General features: G+C 46.1%; 1 protein-coding gene across 1 annotated transcript in view; it reads right to left on the bottom strand.

The window, feature by feature from the left end:
• LOC119461652 (dedicator of cytokinesis protein 3-like) overlaps nt 1-19283 on the bottom strand; it is a 160967-nt gene that overhangs the window by 57761 nt on the left and 83923 nt on the right. Inside the window, exons 17-19 of the mRNA XM_037723018.2 lie at nt 17759-17954; nt 12522-12736; nt 4331-4512 (exon numbers count right to left, since the gene is read on the bottom strand). Coding sequence (XP_037578946.1) covers nt 4331-4512; nt 12522-12736; nt 17759-17954 — 593 coding nt within the window. The remainder of the gene's footprint in view (nt 1-4330; nt 4513-12521; nt 12737-17758; nt 17955-19283) is intronic.

Here is a 19283-nt window from a genome sequence, read left to right as displayed (position 1 = left end):
GACCTCAAGCCACCTCCTGAATTGTAATGACAATGTGAACAGAGCACTGAAGGTACATGTTGGACTGGTGGGGCTGGACGTGTGGGGGGGGGGGGGTTAACTTGGCCTCAGGGGCCAAGTTAACAACACCCGAAACCCCCCCCCACCGTCGGTGCGCCACTGGTGATGGCGACGGTTGCAATGGCAGGCTTGGTATTGGCTTCATGTGTAGGGGAAGAAAGGCGACCGGAGTCGTGGAGACAAAGAAGCAGGAACTGCGGAAGGGCACCCGTTGGTGGAAGGTTGTGCTCGGGAGCGCAGGGCAGAAGAGGGCAGCTTTGGAGGAGAAGCGATGTCGAAACTGGCAACAAGGTGGCGAGGAGTTGACATGAAGGCGAGTGAGAGAAGAGACTGGCGTCCAAACGGCCTGCAGACTGGAGAGCGAATGAGGAGGGGAAGGCAGTGGCCGCGTTTATAGGGGGAGGTGTGCAGGTCACGGAAGACTATGAGAGTATCGCGCTGGAAAGCCCCGCAAATGCCGTGGCTCGAGTCTGAGGTTGTGTTTGTTGTGCGCAAAAAACAATTAGCCGCTCATTGTGGGTACGCAGCGCGATCATGAAAGCTGAACCGTATAGGGCTTTGCATGATCAATGTGCAATTTTTTCTCGAGGTGTGCAGCTGTAAGTTTACAAAACGAGAGCTTTTTCGGCATACCGTTGTCGACAACAGCTGTGCAATTCTACGGTTTGAGTATCAATGTTCGCGCATGGTCCACATCCGCACCATTGTCTAGGAACAAAATTCAATGACCCTACCACGCATTTAGACCGTTTGTCTAAAGTCAGATGGCGCAAATCGAGGATGTCTGGCTCGAGAAAATCACCAGGGAAACACCAGCTTGCGTTAACCCACCATGATGACAGCCTGACTCGCCGCTAGCGACGCTTGGATTTTTCGCATTTTCGGCAACTTATCGGACGATTTTCCCCTTCAAAAGTGCAACGAAGCTAGGGGTGGTGTTTTATTGCTATGCAGGCCAATTATGGTGTGCGGCTGAGCAAATTTCTAGACCAGCTTCCCCAAAGTCGTCTTCCCGATTTGTTAACATAGCTCCTTGTGTCGAACATTGCACTTATAATCAGTGGGATACTTCTTTTGTGCTTTTTGGCACGTTTCATCACCAGAAGTGCTCTTTAAAGCGGTAAAACTTTGCTCATCGAGCGCACCCCATGGAATGTTATGGCGCAAGCCTGCCCGCTGTCTTTTGGCCACTCTTCAGCAGCCAAGAGGCTGCGGTTTTCTGGCATCACAAAGTGTTGTGAAAACTTTTTCTTGTGGATTCTATCACAGGGGACACCAGCAATGCGACTGCAACCTAGATTACTGGTTCGGGCACATTGCAGCATGGAATTTGACAGCTTCTGTTCGCTCCTCAGTAAACAGCTGGGAGCACTCGGCACTCACTTAGTACCCGTTACTAGGCGGTCATCAGTCGTGGGTTTGGTACTTCTGTGGCCTGTTCTGTGCCTGCGTGAGACTAATTCATTGGTGGTATTAATTTGACACTGCATGCGCAAAAGGGTCGCCACTGCTGGGCGGCAGGGTTGCCTCCGCTTGCCACTTGGCTATAAGCGGGTCAAGCTCTTTGTGTGCTTCGAGTAATGTGGCTTAAAATGCATGCGTTTGGGTCAGGAGCAGAAGAAATTTTGAATAAAGCGATATTTCAAGTAAAGCGATTTCGTTATAATGAGGTTTAATATAATAATAATAATAATGGTTTAATTATCGGGTGTAACTGTACCTTCGTTACACCCGATATTTGTTATAAACAACTACACTCACATTGAAAAGAAAGAAAGTTACAATATTTATGGTTACTTCATTGTATATGTGATAAATCCTTATATCTGTCTTTTTTACACTGAGGCTCGACTGTAATACAGTAGAACCCTGCTGTTACGTTTTTCACGGGACCGTAAAAAAAAATGTAAGAGCCGGGAAACAGGAAAAATTGAGAAATGGGAGTAGTGGTGAACTGCACACAATATTATTTTAATTCTTACGTGTGAAAAAAAAAAGTTTTGCCCGACAGCCGAAGTATCGATTGCGATAAGCTATACAAAGTAAGAATAGTAGTTTTATCGTCCGTATAAACTGGTAAACATTAGCTTATTAACTAATTAACAAGCATGGTGTCAGCGCCCACAGGCAAACATGAACACATCACACTCGATGAGTGCGGACACGCGCTGTCAAACGCTGGCGTGAGGAATTTAAGCGCCGCAGCAGAAGCGAGCGAAGTGACCTTCATGCTCTTGTCTATCACTTCAACGCAAACTGAGCGCCGAGAACACACAGCACGCACAAAGCTACGAGCCGCCGACGCACCTACACTGCGTAGACTCTGCCCCCACGCAGATCGCTTTCAGGATACGGCCCGCGCGACCGTGCGTCGCCGCGCAATATGATGCCAGAGCACAATGCTGCCCGCTATCCCTCCTCCCTCGCCAGTGCCTCGAGCGCAACGGAAGAAGGCGCACTTCCTCCCTGCTTTTCTTTCTCTTGTGCACGAGACGCGGTCGTCGGCTCCCCACGCACGCTTTCACTCGCGCATACAGCATACGGCGCGCGGCAACGACGTTGTCGCCCTCGGACTTTATACGGAACATCTATGGGCCAAAACCAATTTTAGGGCCACAACAGTGTCATAGACACCATCTTTAGATAGGAAATGCGGATCTCAAGGGCCATACTTTTGCTGGCAGAAACCGAAAATACGTAATAAGTGTCGCCCCCGGCACTTTGGGCGGCCAATGCCACTGTCAAGCAACCAAGCCAAGCGACATGAAAAGTCAAAATGGCCGCTCGGGCCGGCGCGGTGTGGCAGTTCGCAACGTATGATGCTGGAACGGTCCCACAGTTGCGACGTAACAGCGGGGTTACCAATGCATTGGGTTCTATGGGAGCTGTGCCGGGACCGGCCAAAAACGACGTAACAGCCGGGAAAACACAGCACCCGGGAAGTGTAACAGCGGGGTTCTACTGTAGCAACTATGAATAAAACAAACACAGGTTGCAAAGACAATTACATGCAACAATTACCCAGCAATACACAGAAGCAAAAATTGCATCTGAAATATACTCAACGGCTAATTTTTCGCAATATGCCCGATAATTCGGATGCCTTCGAGGCAATGCCACGCACTCCAGAGAGCCAATGTATAAGGACGTTTGAAATTTCAGATGCTGGAGCCTTTCGCCATTCGGTTTTCTTAATTTTTGCTGTGACCACAGGCCTCAAAGAGCAACAATCGAAGCCGCCACAGCCACCATTTTGATTATCTGACCACATCAAACCAGTCTTCTTGCACGCCAATCCACTAGCAGCCATAGCCACTGTGGCCATGCTAGACCTAGCCGCTTCGAAGTTTGCTGCCAAGCTTCCTGCTGCTCAGTGCTGTATTTTTCATTGAAAGAATTCAGTGCTGTCAGCAATGGCACTGATTCTGCCCTTGTCATCTTCGCGATGGCTTTGAAGTCCAGAAAGTATGGCTGAAAGTATGGCTGAAAGTACCAGTGTTGCATAATGCTAGTTCCCTGAAAGTCAGCTTATCTGCAATACAGCAATGTTACGCAGTCAAGCACTATGCATTGTATTGCGGTGAAGCATACCAAGAGTGGAACGGGGCAACTGTCACTGTACACCGTATGTATTCTTTAATTATACACGTGTGCACCAACCATCTCCTGCTACATTACAAGTGCCGACATGCCTAATAGGTGTACTGACAGGCCTTGAGAGCTGTTTTGGGCGTGCCTCAGGAGATTTGAGCCCTTGGGGGCAGTAAAAAGTGTGCACAAATTTTATGGACTGCCAAATTTTTCGTACGCTTTTTGCAGCCACTGAAAAATTTAATGTTGACTGTACTTTCAAAGCATAAGCTCTGCGAGAGCCTGAACAAATAATGAGTAGAATATTGGGCTGCTGTCCTAGGGGCTCCTGGTTTAAGTCCCACCACTAGGACATGTAATTTCTTTAGTTTTGAGCAAATGCTTGTGTTTAACACATTCTAACGTCCTCACGACACATAAATTTGACATGCCAGTACGCAAACGTTATACCTCCTCGCCACATCTACACTACTACCCAACTTATGATGGCACAACATGCTCTCGCACACGCATTTACTCTCTCCCATGCAACTCCTTACCAACACACCTCCTGCACAAGTGCTAAGAATCCCCACTGAGCCATAAAAGCAAGATCCCGCAACCGACCGATCAACTAACTGACGTCAAAACCCTTGAGAGGTAGGAAAAGAAAGCATCAGTATCAACACACTCCACTCACTGGTTGGCGAGTGCACGCATGACAGCCCAGTCGGCGGGAAAGGTGGGGCCCAGCAGCAGCCGCCGAAGCACCGACAGAGCACAGGCCACACCCTCACGGCCACCATCGGCACCCCACAGCTGTGCATAGTGGGCCTCGCCAAGTGCCCGCACCACACCCAACAGGCACGCTGACAAGGGTCCCTGGGGGGCAAGACGGCAGTTTGATTAATTTGTGGGGGTTTATAACGTCCCAAAGCAACACACAGGTCGGCACCAAACCGGCGACTGACAAAGGTCACGCAACCAAGTTGGTCGTAAAAGGTTGCTTTTGTTGAAAGTGACCAAATTCGTGAATTCGCTGACTGACAAATCCTCCAGCTCTGCGACTGGAGTCGCCAAGCTGCTGAACCACTCAGTGGTGCAGACATCTCGCGCTACATTCACTTTCTTTTTTTTCATGGACTGCAAAGTCGACCCTCGCGTTACAATCGCGGCCGCGTTACGTTCAAGTAAATATGGTAAACCTTGCACGTATATTCTTGGCTACCTCCTCCATCAAGATGTGACTGCCATGGCTGCATATCAAGCCTGTAACCTTATCCTCAGAAGCAAAATCCTGCAGCCATCAAGTGAGTCACCATGGCAAGTGTTGGCAGCAGAATGAAAGAGAACAGCATACTAAGCAGTACACAATTCATGTAAATAAATAAACATGGAGGTTTTTCAAGCGAAACGCAATGTTTTACATCTGGGTTCTCCCCACAATGGGTGGCAGTGGAAATGCCATGCCCACCGCTCCAGCTGACTGGTCAAAATTACAGATTGTTTTTTTTTTTTTTTAACTTAACACCAAATGATGCAATGCCACTATTTTGAAACAATCTTAAAGAGAAGAGATCTGAGCTTCAGATAGCCCCATCACCATATTTCGCCGTGCAGAAATACTAGCATATGAAGCCAGAGTCCAGTCCAGCCGTGAAGAAGCGAACAAAAAATGAATAAAGCTACCATCGCGATTTGTTACTGATGCAACGCGGACACAGGACGCGTTCCTATTGGCTGGCGCAAATTTAAATTGCCAATGCATTTCATTTCACGCAAATTTTGACAGCGGCAATTGAGCTGTGCATTTTTTTTTTGTTCCGTTGAAGTTTAGTGATTGCGGTAGAATGCATCACTGGCTCCCATTGTTTTCTGTGTTGCATCAAAAATGCAAGATTGGTGAATTTACAGTTCAAAATGGTAGAATGGCATACTGCCGAAAAGAGAGAGTCTTGGCTGCATGTTTAGCCCCCTCCTTCATTCCCTCCCCCCCTCCTTCCAAGATACCCACCCCTCAAAAAGTTCTGGGGAGAACCTTGTATTACATGCAATAGCAGTTATTCACAACTGAAGCAGTGTGGACACAAAGAGGACAGCACAATAGACAGTTACTATCACAGCAGCATGGATGATAAGGTAAGAAGGGGGCGTATCCCAGGCAAAGGTGATTTCTGAGAAACAGTAGAACTTCGCTTGTACATTTCTTGCCAATACAAGAGCGAGCAAAAAAAAATATTTCTTCGAGTTACCACAAGCTGATATCGAGGACACTGTCATAAAGGTTTTTAAGATACACTAAAAAGAAATGTTAAGCTGGATTAGCGCATTACACTTCAATGCTTCTAGAATACCAGAGGCATCAGTCTTATGAGTGCACCCTTGTTAAGCCAGGAAAGACACGAACGAAAGACAGTGCTGAGGTTTTCATACTGGTGCCTCATGACGTCACAAATTTTGGACAGCATCTGCTGAGAAGTAGTTAATATAGTTGACAGTTGCCAAGATCCGTGACGTCACAGCAAACTGGTGTTTTCACAGTGTAGTTGCTACTTTTTTTGTTTCGTTTCTGAACCTCCTCCAGTTTGCCAAGCATCATCTCAGAGTGAGACTGGCCGCTTTGAAATTGTAGAAGTGTAATATATGAATGCCATGTAACTTAATATTCCTCTATGTCTCTTACTGACTTCGTTAGTTTTAGACTAAAAAAGGATGTAGCTTGCACAATTGACTGCATGTATGCAGCATCAAGGTGTGTGAAAAGAGTCTGATACAAATTAAATCTGTGAATACAGCCAGACTTGCGGTACCCTTTCTCAGTATCTTTGGGGACGACAGGTGACTCCGTCACTGCCTTTAGCAAATTGCAGCTTTGTTGACTGTTGGTCGACGATGTGACTTAACTGGCTGTTTTTGTAGACAAAAAAATTATGCCACAATCAGCAAACATACTTCCTGGCTTGGGGTGTTACATTTGACATCTGAATGTTCCACATCCATCATCTCTGTTGTGCACCATGAACTTATGAGTTCATGGTCAGTTTTACAATTGGTAGTCTTTATATATAAAAAGTTCAAAGTTCAGAAAGTCTGTTAAGAACTGCAAATGATTTAACATCACAAGAAAACAAAGAAATAGCGTGATGCATGCATCCTACACCACTGCCTGCTACACCTGCCAAAGCTGAAGTCACCACCATAGATGGCGCTGTCAGCTAGAGGGCTGGTGGTGACATAAGGCAGCTGCACAGAGCCTATGGCAATTCTATAAGAATGTGTAAAAAAAGGAATAAAAGCAATGTGCACTGGAAAAATAATTAATGAAATACTATTTTTTACAAAAAAGACCCTGCCTGAAGTTATGGCTTCGAAGAAAAACAACTGCACTTACATTTATTGACAGAGAAGAAAGATGAAGATGGAGAAGCTGAGGTCAGTCTTGAGCCCCAGCCAAGAGAGAGGGAAGGAAAGGGGCACCCAGAGGAAAAAGAGGAACAAGTGGGTAAGTACAAAAAGGACAAAGATTATTTCGAAAAGAAGGCCACATAGAAACTACAGATGCCTAAAGGATATCAAAATACTCTTCTGGAACATTTATTATACAGTCGCCGAACAATTTTTCGGACACAAACGGGGACATCAAGAAAGTGCAAATAATTGCACATTAAAAAAAAACTGATTTCAAGGATAAATTGTTTGCTGTTTTCAACTCCAGCAATGCAGAAAATTTGTTACAGAATTTTGTTGTATGTTGTACTTTATTGAAATCATACCTATTTGAATTTTGCGATAGTAAGGACACAGGCACATTTCGCCTTCACCCATTGCACAGCCCAATGTGCATTGTCGCCAAGAGCAGATAACGCACATGCGAAAATGGCTCTGGGACACCATCAGCTTAGGATATGTTGCGTAAACTGTTTCAAGATGGGTGCACAAACATGACTTTTCACCGTTCCTATGAATAAGTGCAAATATAAACTTGGTAAATATATGTTTAGAGTAGTTGCCAGCCATGAACTCAAACTCAGCTTCACACGTTCTGCAGTCAGTCCTGCCTGATGCATGTGATCTCAGGACCGATCTGCCATATCTGCAATGTGCTGGTCATCTATAGCAAGTAAAGCTTCCCACTCCGAAAAAGGGAGTGAGACACTGTAGAGTGTCCGAAATTTTGCTCGCCATTATAAATTGGTTTTATGGAGTAGATTGTCTGAAATCCGAATGATCAAGTCCAAATAAAGCAGGTCTGAAAAATCAGGCATCCGAAAGTCGGACAGTGACTACGTCTATACTACAAGAATACAGTTCACATCTGGTTAATTATATTTTTCAGCTAATTTGATCCCAACTATAGGTCCCATCCGGCGCCCATGCATTTTTCTAAGGGTCCAAACTTTCATTATTTTGATCCTAAAATTGGCCTTCGCCGTATAATTCGAACTTGACTAGTCAGCACACTCGTGCCGGACTCCTATGGAGACCCCACTAGTGATAGCAACCCACTTAGTGGCACCATCTGTTTCAGCTGAACCTAGGGGACAATGAATGCACTGAACACACACCACATCCTGTCAAAAAAGGCTATTTTTCAGCCTGCACTAGGCAGATTTTCAAGTAATAACTGTAACTCACAATTTCTGATTATGATATTTACCAGATTCTAACATGCACCTTTTTGTTTTTTTAACAAAGTTCGACCGAGAATAGCCTACGCGGTGCAATCAGATACGAAACCGAAACCACCTTCCCAGCATTCTAAGCTTTACAGCAGAACACAGACGTGTTGCGGCAAAGCAGACTTTAGGAAACCGACCACTTTTTGCTAAAAATTGGATGTGTGTCTGATTTCTACTTTGCTTAGGAGCTTTATTGTCATACATACATTAGCTTTCTACTTTGGACACATAAAAAGTGGGTGCACACTTGATTCGGAGGTGTGTTAGAATAAGGCTAATACTGGCAAATTAATGAGCGGTGCTTTGACCTTTTTATGCATCTTGTTTAACTTGACCCAACCGATAATCTGATCAATTTTGTTGGTCCTGTCAGGGTCGAACTAACAGAAGTCAACTATAGAATAAAATCCGTGTAACAGCATCTGTACAACGCATTCAGCACACAAAGAAAAAACTTAAAGTTTTGTATGTTGCGAGTAAGTACTCGGGGTACTTACTCGCAAATTCATGCATGCACAAAATCATTTCAGTGTGCTGTCATGCAATGAGGGGCGCCACGGCTCCACTGCTCTACTTGTTGCCACAAAGGCAGTGCTGCTCGTTAACATGAACTTCTTTTACTTAGTAATATGCATAGAATAAAGTGCAAATGCATGTGTAACATAAAAACTGCGATTTTAAACAATATATATGTGGCACTTTAGAACAGCTGACTTACGTACAGTAATCTCATATACTACATCTCAAGGTTTTACCACCAGTGTGTGCCACTTAACTGTATTTTGCAATTTTCATGCCAATCTAAAGTTCCTACTTAAACTATAAACAGCTTGCCCAATTCTGTCACTATAAATTATGGTCTTTTCATTTCCACCAATGTCTCATGACACGTTCTAGGGGTTGTCGGTCCCTTTAATTGAAGCCACAACCACTGCCAATTTGATTACCTCGCAGCTTCGAATCAGTGCTCTCATATGCCGATCCACTGGCAGCCTCAGCCACTGCGGCCACTGTAGCCATTTGTCTTTAGCCACATGGTGTTTGGTGCATGGTTGTGTCGTCATTTTGTGCTGTCATGCACTCTGCAACGCTAGGCCTAGCTGCTTCGACATAAGCTACCAAGCTTCCTACTGCCCAGTGCAGTGTTTTTCATTGAAAGGATTCACTGCTGTCAGCAGTGGTGCCCACTCCACGTTCATCATTCTCGCTGACTGCTTCGAAACGCAGAAAGCTCAGCTAGGGTCTAAAAAACAATGCATAATGCCAGTTCCAAAAAGTAAGCTTCACCACAATAGAGAAGAGTTATGCAGTGAAGCATATGCAGTGTACAGTAGAACCTCGTTCATGATATGGAAAAAAATGCGAAAAAATAACACATACTAACCGGGAAAACGTATGATCTGAAGTAACTAAACAATTTGACAGACTCAACTGTAGTTGACATCTATGTAATGCCAAGCGTCACGCGAATCGTCATGGCACAACGCAAGAGGCGCCAACGCGCATCATCGTGCTCGAGTCACGTTTTATTGTTTTCCTATCACGTAGTGTTTAAGACGGCGACGGCAAACCTCACTGGTGAGCGACGCCGGATGCTGCAGAGCGAAATGTGATGCTCACATCGCGCCGTCGGCAGCGTGGAACGGTGGCGCAGGGTTGTCGCCTCCTTAACGCGTGCAGAACACTTCTGATGTCACTATGCCCCACGTGCTGTAAAACAGATACGTGAAGATGCTTATCGTAATAGGGTTGGCAGTGATGGCTGTGAATGCAGCATGCGATGCCCCAAGAGAAAATTTGCTGGTACCGGAATAAGAAACTGAGTGCGCAGAAGTGGTTTTACGAGAGACATGAAGTTGATGCGGCGAGCGGCTACTGTTCTGGATCGCGCGCGCCTCGTGCCTTTTGTTTACATGGGTTCTAGCAGCCGGTAAATTTATCTTACGATTGTAGTCGCAATCTGCAGCAAGGAACCGCGGTGCGTTTGGTTTATCGCCTATTAAACGCATGCCGTATGCTTCCAACGACACAAGGTTCTGTGAAACAGGTGAAAATGCTTACCGTAATAGGGTTGGCAGTGATAATAGCTGTGAATGTGGCGTGCGACGACCCAGGAGGAGATTTGCTGGTACCGGAATAAGAAATTGAGTGTGCGCCGGTGTTTTCAGGCGAGACAGGTGGGCAAGTATTGCAGTGAAGCTGCTGTGGCAGGCAGCTGCTGTTCTCAATTGTGCACGCCTTGTGCATTTGCTCGTTTACATGAGACCTTACAGCCGGAAAATGTATCATACGATCGCAGTCTTGCGATGTTCTGAACGTTGGTGCCAAAAGATCGAGTTTTCCGGGAACGTATGAACCGGTGAAAAGTAAGTGCAGGGATGGGACTGCCCAATGTCATTTTGGGGCAATTTTTGGAGCAAGCAAAATTGCATTTTGGAGCAGTTTGGCGCAGACAAAATTGCATTTTGGAGCAGCTTGGAGCAGGCCAATCTAACTTTGGTGGAATAATGGAATATGGCAGCGCACTTCGAAACCACTATGAAACAGAGAGAATCAACCAACACAAAAGGGGTAGCAGAAGCCCGCTTTGTAGCTATAGCATATGAGAATACGGAAGAATGGGTCGAGCAGCGGCACGGCGCATATTTTCCTGTGAAGCCGAAAACATCGGTGGAACTACAATTGAACTAGATATTCCCCTGCCGACGCTCATGAAGATAGCAGAAAATGTTATCAAATTATTCAGTTCAATTGACGCGCTAACATAATTTCTGGGTCACCATATGTCACTGCAGACCCAGAGAGCCACAATCAACCCTGGGCTGGTATAACTTAAAACTATTTCAATTTGTCTTTATTGCGATAGTAATTATATGGACACTCCAGGCGCATTTCTGCCGTCGTCGTAGGCATGATGTTCAGTATAAAGTACAGGGACGATAACATCGTCGCCGCGCGCCGTATGCTGTATGTGCAAGTGAAAGCGTGCGAGAGTGAGCCCACAATGATGGCTCAATTTCGCATGCGCAAGAGAGGAAAGCACGGAGGAAGCGTGCCGTCTTCGGTCATGCGCAAGGCACTGTATGTGCATGGGGGGAGAAGGGCGTTCTGTGGAGGCTGCTGCGTATGGCGCGGCAGCGCGGGCCCTACCTTGAAAGCAATCGGTGATGGGGACAGAGTGCGAGTGTTCATAGCTTCGTGCGTGTGTGTTTGCGCCACTTTGTCCGCGCTGAAAAGCGAGAGGCAGCACGAAGGTCAATTTGATCGCTGCTCCTGCTGCACTTTCTCACTCCAGCGTTAAGACAGCGAGTTACCACGATCATCAAGGGAGATGTGTTCATGTTTGCTAGTGCGCGCATAACATCATGCGTTAATTTAGTTAGTAAGCGAATGTTGACAAGTAAAACTACTATCCTTACTTTGTATGCTGCCTACTAATTTGCTATCGCAATCGATGTTTCGCGACAGGCAAAACTGACTTTTTATTCCAAATCCCCCATTAGCCCTTCGCGATATGTCAAAATGTGACCCTCGCTCATATGGGCATAAAAACAGATTGGAATATTTTTATGATATACTGGCCATGGGGACAGAGACGCCCACCCACTGAACCAGCTCCAGTGCGCGCCCCCTGTTATCTAATTCACTCGCAGTGCCCTCAGCCTATTTTTCGTTGTTTTGCGCATCAGCTAGGGAGCGCCGGGCCGCTCGAACTACTCAACCGTATTCTAGTACACATTAAATACCGTGGCCCTGGCCGTTCTGACAGCAGTGACAACAGCCGGGAGTGGCTGCGCGTACGCTGGTCACTTGCCGGAAGCGCCGAAAAGTCTGTGTTATAAGTGCAAAAATCACAAGAAACTGTGTGGGAGGCACTGCGGTGCAGTGCTCACTTCCTTTCCTGACTAATAAACTTTTAATTTGTATGCTAGGCAGACAAATTAAAGCTTTCATGTTGACAGTACATTCCCAATTACAATCTGAATTCAGATATATTTTTTGCCAGAGTTATAGCTGTTTTTAATGTACATGCACGCACATTATAGTACATGTACAGGCACATTATAGCTGTTTTTAATGCTAAACTTGCAGGCGTTATCAGTTTTTTAATGTTCAACTTGCCCGCTATGAACCACTAAAACCTAACAATAGTCTACTGGTCTTGTCCTTGCCAACAACAAAACAATCATAGTCACATGCAGCCCTCCTCACCAGTAGTGGATCCTCGTCTTCTAAGGCTTGTAAGGCTTCGAGCAATGGTGGTACTAGTGCCAGCAGCGCTGGAGCAGCATCAACACCGGCTGCGGTCACCAGCTGCCCCAGCACCTTGGCGCACAGGGTGGCCTCCTCTGGACGACCCTGCGACAGCTGGGACCCGACTGCAGCTCCGCACGCACACACAAGACGGAGGTGCCACTCATCTGTCGCTGCACGAGAGCACAGACGCCAGCCAGAGTATTGTGCCTTTCAGAAAGTAGGTATGATGCAAAGTTTATAATACAATTTTTTTCAGAAAGATCAATTCTCTTGTTTCTTTAGCGTAATTAGGTGCGTGATTCATTAGAAAACATTTTGCAGCAAAAAATTATGTCTCTGTCTCTTTTAAAACAAACATAAAGTGAAACTCGTAACCCCACCCAGTGTCTGTAAAACCAAAACTGAACGTGCTGGTTTATCATAATTTTTGAATACAGATACTTGGCTTTGAATATCGAATCAAATATCAACTAATGATATGAACATGCATTCGTTAGCATATTTGGTTATTTCAACACATTGTAACACCGCAATTACATTGTCAACGGTATAAAATTAAAAGCTATAATACTGAAAGATTGTGTACTTCATTTATTTTTAACTCGAAAACATGAGTAATTCCCACTAGCTGTCTGTTGTCACCAACCTGTGCCTTACTATGCAGCATTAAATACTTGTACACTCAGAGACATTTGACCTTGTTCCAGGCGTCACTCATTGTATTTGCTGCCAAGCAATAAGCTCAGGATTGGGGGTGGAGCTGCAAAAGTAACAAATGAGCAACGCAAAAGCAACGGTCCACTTAACCAAAATGAAGTGGTCCAGTATTATTTACTATGGCTGTTCTTTGGAAAAAAATTGCAAGACCATTGTCTTTTTTTTTTCTGTGTTGCTCCCTCTTCAAGCAGGAATTCTACAGCACAGCTTGTGCATCAAGCCCTTTCTGTTGTTTTTCTTCAATCTGAGACACCCGAGTGACTCATAGTTGTCAAGAAACTGAATTTGTAAGAATATAGCACAATCAGCAATCCAATGCGAGTTATACGGCATTATACTACAGGAATAGGAGGACAGGTACCTTCAACTGCATGAAAAATTATTTTGATTGTAACTCCAAGTAGGTGCGTATAATGCATCCATACAGGTTTAAAAAATGGCGCCTTTTAGCATACTGCAATGTGCGCAGGCATTGTGGTAATGGCCATCGCCTGCGAGATCTTACTACAAGGGTACACAAGGCAAACACATGCCCATATCTACTGAGCGGCTGGCTTTCCAGCACTGCTTAGACATCCCGTGGCTGAGCGCACTTTACAAGCAAAATTACGCCATCAGCACAACATTGTCACAAAATTCAGCACAAGATCAAACATATCATCGCTCGGGCATGTTTTGCAGTAGCGGATGGGCCATCGCTCTACCCTGAAATACTGTAACCTACCGCATGGAGGTGCAACATAGGCCTGCGGCGGAGAGCTGGCATAGTTGCATAGTGAGGCCCATGTAGGCGGGCATCGCTGTTCATGACTGGCCCATTATACCTATTCTCTCAGAAGCAGCATTCTTATTGCAGTCGGATTCTTTCTATGCAGTCATCCTCGTTCCCTCTTGTTGCCCACTCGTGCCTCTTGCTACTAGAAGGCTGGCTCTTCCGCAAAGCTTGCACGTTCAGTGGCTGAGCACGCTTTATTGGCAAAATTCTGCCAGCAGCACGAAACTGTCACAGAATTTCGCACAGCTACAGCTAAAAATCGTGTTTGTTCCCACACAGCCACTAATATGTTCGGTTATTTTTTAATATTCGTATCCAGCCGAAAATTCGAAAAGAAGATTTCTAGGGGCATGAGAATATCGAATATCACTGAATCGAATGGTGAACGTTCCAATAATTCGATTCACGAAACAAATATACACTATTATATCTTTCTAATATTCGATATATTTGGTATAGACCCGTGCACTGCCACATGTCCCGTGCGCCGCGGAGCCCCTCGTGCTCGATGCTGCCCAAACGAGCGTTTCACTTCATTTACGGCGCAAAAGGAGCACCTCGCACACCGCCGACGGGCCGCCCCGGCTTACGCAATAGTAGACTTTGTCACTGAGTGCTCCCTGACGGCAGCCCGATGCAGGGATCACACACACAGTGGCCATACGCCACAATTCGCAGAACAGCGCCGTGTAGGCTGTGGCCGCCTCTGTCGGTACAAATTAAGGTTTACCTGGGTCGACAGGACTGATTGAAATTATAACGCGACACGGACAGAGGGAACGACAAGAAAAGCTAGCGCGTATTTCGTAAAGTGCAATGATCTGGCTGATTAGCCGCTGATAGGCATGCAGATGGTGTTGGATACGTGGCGACGAACTTCAACACGGCATTCGTGTTGTCCGCTTCTCTCCTCTTGTGTCCGTGTCTGCACACCTTACCTTTTTGCATTATGAACTTCACGTCGCTTTAATAGCCGTCGATCACTGATGAGCCACCCATACGAACATATTAGCGGCAAGCATTTTGCAACAGCTTGTGGCCCGTTACCACATCGGCCAGCGGCGAATTTTCATTACGGCGACACTGCCTCAGCCATTAGGCCTAATCAGCGCTGCTTTATCAGGCATTGGCGACTAAAGTTACGGTTTGGTGCCGAATCAACGCAGATCTATTCGCAGCAGCTGTGTGACATTCGGGAAGCCCACAAACTGCCTTGCAAACGAAAGTGAGGCGGCGGATGAACGATGAGAAGGAGGGGGGGGGGGGTTGCGAGCATCGTGCGAACTTGCCGTGACCCTCCAGATTTCAGATTCTTTGACAGGTGGCAGATCACACCGCACCTGACAAAGAAATGGCGCAGATGGCACGGCACAGATGGCACAGCGCCACTACGTGTGGAGCAGTGATCGAGTCACGAGATGCGCGATGCTTTTATCCGTCGCGCAGATTGACGTTATAATAGCCGAGCTGCCGTAAAGTTGGTTTGGCCCTTATTTTAAAGACTGGAAAGAAAAAAGCTTTCTGTGAAATAAATAAGATACTACTGCAAAACACAGGTCCACTATTAAACTGAGAACCTCATTGGTATTCAGTACGACAGAACGTCACTAATTTATTAGCTTCAGAGGGGGCAAAAAAACTTGATTCTATTCAGCAGAAATTCTATTCATAAAAAAAATATTTTGTGCAACTTCATATACTAAAACTAAGCTGTAATCAGTGTTGGCTTACTAATTTGTGCGCCCTTTAATAAGAGTGAACCGTGCTGTATATCTTGATTTCTATGTACCTAAGTAACTGATAGCTTGCTATATTTTTGTAATGCAATGCTAAGCCTTCCAAGTATGTGCAGCACTGTATTTTTTTGCCCAAATTTTGGAAGCATTAAATTTTGTGAATCATTTTCTGAAATTCTATGCGATATTCGGATTTTATTTCTTGATTCGATTGGATATTCAATTTGAAATCGACTATTCGGTATTCACACACCCCTAAAAATGTCCAAATATGTAGTTTTCAGTTCAAATACGAATACTATTCCATGGCATTTGAAATTTTTTAATATTCCCACTTCCTTACTTGCTGCGTTTTGTTCAGTGTTGGCCGAAGACTTCTGGCCAGAACCTTCGTACTCAAAACTGATATTTGAGCACACTGGTTTTCTAGTGTGCTGCCTGTAGCAAACAGTCTTCCATAAAGGGTTAAAGAGAAACTAAAAAGAAATATAAAGTAATGCTTTACAATTAATGCTTCTGCAGTAGCTAAGTGGTAGCTCTCACCGTGAAGGGAGGTTCAGCAAGCCAGAAAAGAGGCACAAACAAAAGAGAAGGGGTGCTGCCGCTCTCAAGTTCCTACGCAAGCTCACTGTGACATAGCGGATATTGATGGTGCATACTCCGACATAGTCAATTGTTGGTCGGTAAGGAAAGGCTACAGTGCATTCTGAAGGAACCGAAAACTCCACCTAGGAAGTTTCAAGAGCCTTTCCTGTGTCAAAACAACCCATATAACTTGAAAATACATTTGGAAATTTGTGATGTCATGCTGATGCATTGGCACTGAGGTTACGACATGAAAATTTGCCAAGGGAAGTTTGGTGCTCATTTTTCTCCATTAATAATTAACCTTTTCCAGCAAAGTCAATGATAAAGGTTATGAAAAAAAGTTTACCGCTCGAAACTGATTTAGCATTGTTCTTTAGCACCCCCTGAGCAGTTAGAGTGCTACAAAAATGACATTCCTAAAAACTGCTGCTCCAGACTAAAACCTGGAAGATATGTAGTAGTGTGTGTGCACTGCAGATACTTCGTTTCGCTAACTACTTGGAGTGTGGCAGAAGCTATGGGTAGTCAGCCAATGAAAAAATGGGAACCAGAGGAAAGTCTTCTCCACCACCTGCCTCTCTCTCACTGCGCTCTGCACAATGCCATTGTAATAGAAGCTTTACGAATCAGTGGCCCACAAGGGTCGAGCCCCCTTCCCTTCTCAGAACACAAAGCCAGCTCTAATTACTGACTGGCTAACATGAGCCCTAGCTTTGGCTGCGCTGCAGACATCCCCGGATATAGGTGTTACAGGTTAATAGGTATGTAATAGAGCTGGGCAGGCCATGTAATGCGTAGGATGGATAACCGGTGGACCATTAGAGTTACAGAATGGATACCAAGAGAAGGGAAGTGCAGTAGAGGAGGGCATAAAACTAGGTGGGGTGATGAAGTTAGGAAATTTGCACGTGCAAGTTGGAATCAGCTAGCGCAAGACAGAGGTAATTGGAGATCGCAGGTAGAGGCCTTCGTCCTGCAGTGGACATAAATATAGGCTGATGATGATGAGATGTTTGTTAGACAGTGGCCAGCCTCCTCAGCTGGCCAAATCAAGTTGTCTGCGCCATGCCCCGTGCCACTTAATGAAGGCAGGTCAACCGCACACCACCTGGTGGATGGATGGAAACTATGAGTGTCCCCTTTGAAACGGGGTGGTGGATTGCACCACCAAGCTCTTATTATTTTGCCTAATGTCCGGTCTATATTTTTGAGAAAACACCCAGATACAAAGAATTAACAACATCAAACTTTTTGAACCATCACTGGGAACTCTTTGTTTGTACATCTTCGCTCTTTGTGGTCACCCTACTTTATTGTCAGGTGACCTTGCAGATGCAGCGCCATCTAGGATCACAACAATAAGACCCTCTGCTTACCGGCGTGGTCAGCGGGCTCACACAGGAGTGAAGTGATGGTCTGCTCTATTGCATGTAGGCGTGCTTGGGCCAACAGGGGGTGTGGCCGGGTGGGCAGCCAAGCGAGGCACCGCTCAGCCACCCGCACCACGGCAGACAAGGGAAGCACTTCCCGCAAACGTGCCAGCAACCCTCCCAGACTATGCACCAGGGACACCTGCCGAGGAAAAAAAAAAAAAGAGGCCAGTGTCACTTTCCAGCAAACTCACTCTGTGCGTTCCCCGTCGACTCTTCGGCATCCAAAACTCTGAATTGATCAAACGACTGTTGCAATGCAGCTTCACTGAAATTTATTTTTTTCCTGTTTAGAATATCAATAAATCTTGGGCCCCACTTCGTAAAGATTATTTTCCAGCGATTCTGCCAATTGATTACAAACGTCACGCACGTAGTACCAGGAGACCAATCCCGGCGCGCGGGTCAATGACCTGAAAGGCAAATTGAATGGAGAGTGAATTCTTACACCATACGACCCCTGGTGCCGCGTCAATGAAGCCTGGCCCTTCTATGGTCGGAAGTCGGTTTGTTGACGGATACACGCGAACCGTGCGCGTCCCGATGTCGGTTATGCGCAGCACCGCCGCGCGGCCGGCACCTTCGCTCGCTTTTTGCGATGACTTACGTGAAAGTACAGTCGTGTTGTCAGTAAACCTCGTCAATACGTGCATCGACGTAGTTAGGGTTAAAACGTAGATGAGACCCGATCAGCGATCGCTGCGTGGTCGCTAGTGTGGCCGATCGCTGACCGGCCAGTGCGTACCGTGTTCACGTACATTGTGTCCGGTAGAAGCCAAGTGCGCCGTCACGACCCGCACTGCGGCAGCCACCATACTCCGCTGCAAAACATCTAGCGCCTTTCGAGAAAATGCGGAGACCGGCGAATCAATCATTCCGGTTTCGGCGCGTGTCCGATGACCGCGCTGTCCGATGACCGGCGTCGGAAAAACGCACGGAAGCTACGAAGACTTTGCACACGCGCGCGTGTATTTGAACTAACGCGGCTATCGCCGCAGACCCTGGCTACCGCGATTAACATTTTCATATCTGCATGGCAGCCCGCAGTAGTGTACAGATACTGCACGCTTTTAACCGGAGATAGAGATAGTTCCGTGGGCGGTTCGCACTACTGTTCACACGCGCGCCGCCGAGCATTTCAAACATTGCAGAATTTCCGGGTGTGTCGCTCGCGTAAATGAAAGCAGCCGGCACGAGAAGTCGTCGAATCGGTTCGGCAAAGTAATAGCCGCATTTATCCATCCCATCCGCACCTAGGAGCTAGCGACGCGGCAGGAGGGCCATGCAGTACGTTACAAGCACAGCACGGCGCGAATATATCTACTACAAACGTGCGCACGTGTACATAGCGATATGATATATTACAGGTAGCCGCATTAAAAAAGAAAGAAAGAAAAGAAAAATTAAGACGGCGCGCCCTTTGTCGTCAGAACGCTGAATCTTGGGCCGCCATCTTAGGTTGTTAACGCTA

Source organism: Dermacentor silvarum, chromosome 8 (assembly GCF_013339745.2).
Source record: "Dermacentor silvarum isolate Dsil-2018 chromosome 8, BIME_Dsil_1.4, whole genome shotgun sequence".
NCBI classification, from domain to species: Eukaryota; Metazoa; Arthropoda; class Arachnida; order Ixodida; family Ixodidae; genus Dermacentor; species Dermacentor silvarum.
Note: the sequence above shows the minus strand (reverse complement) of the source record. Positions and strands in the feature narration are given on the sequence as shown.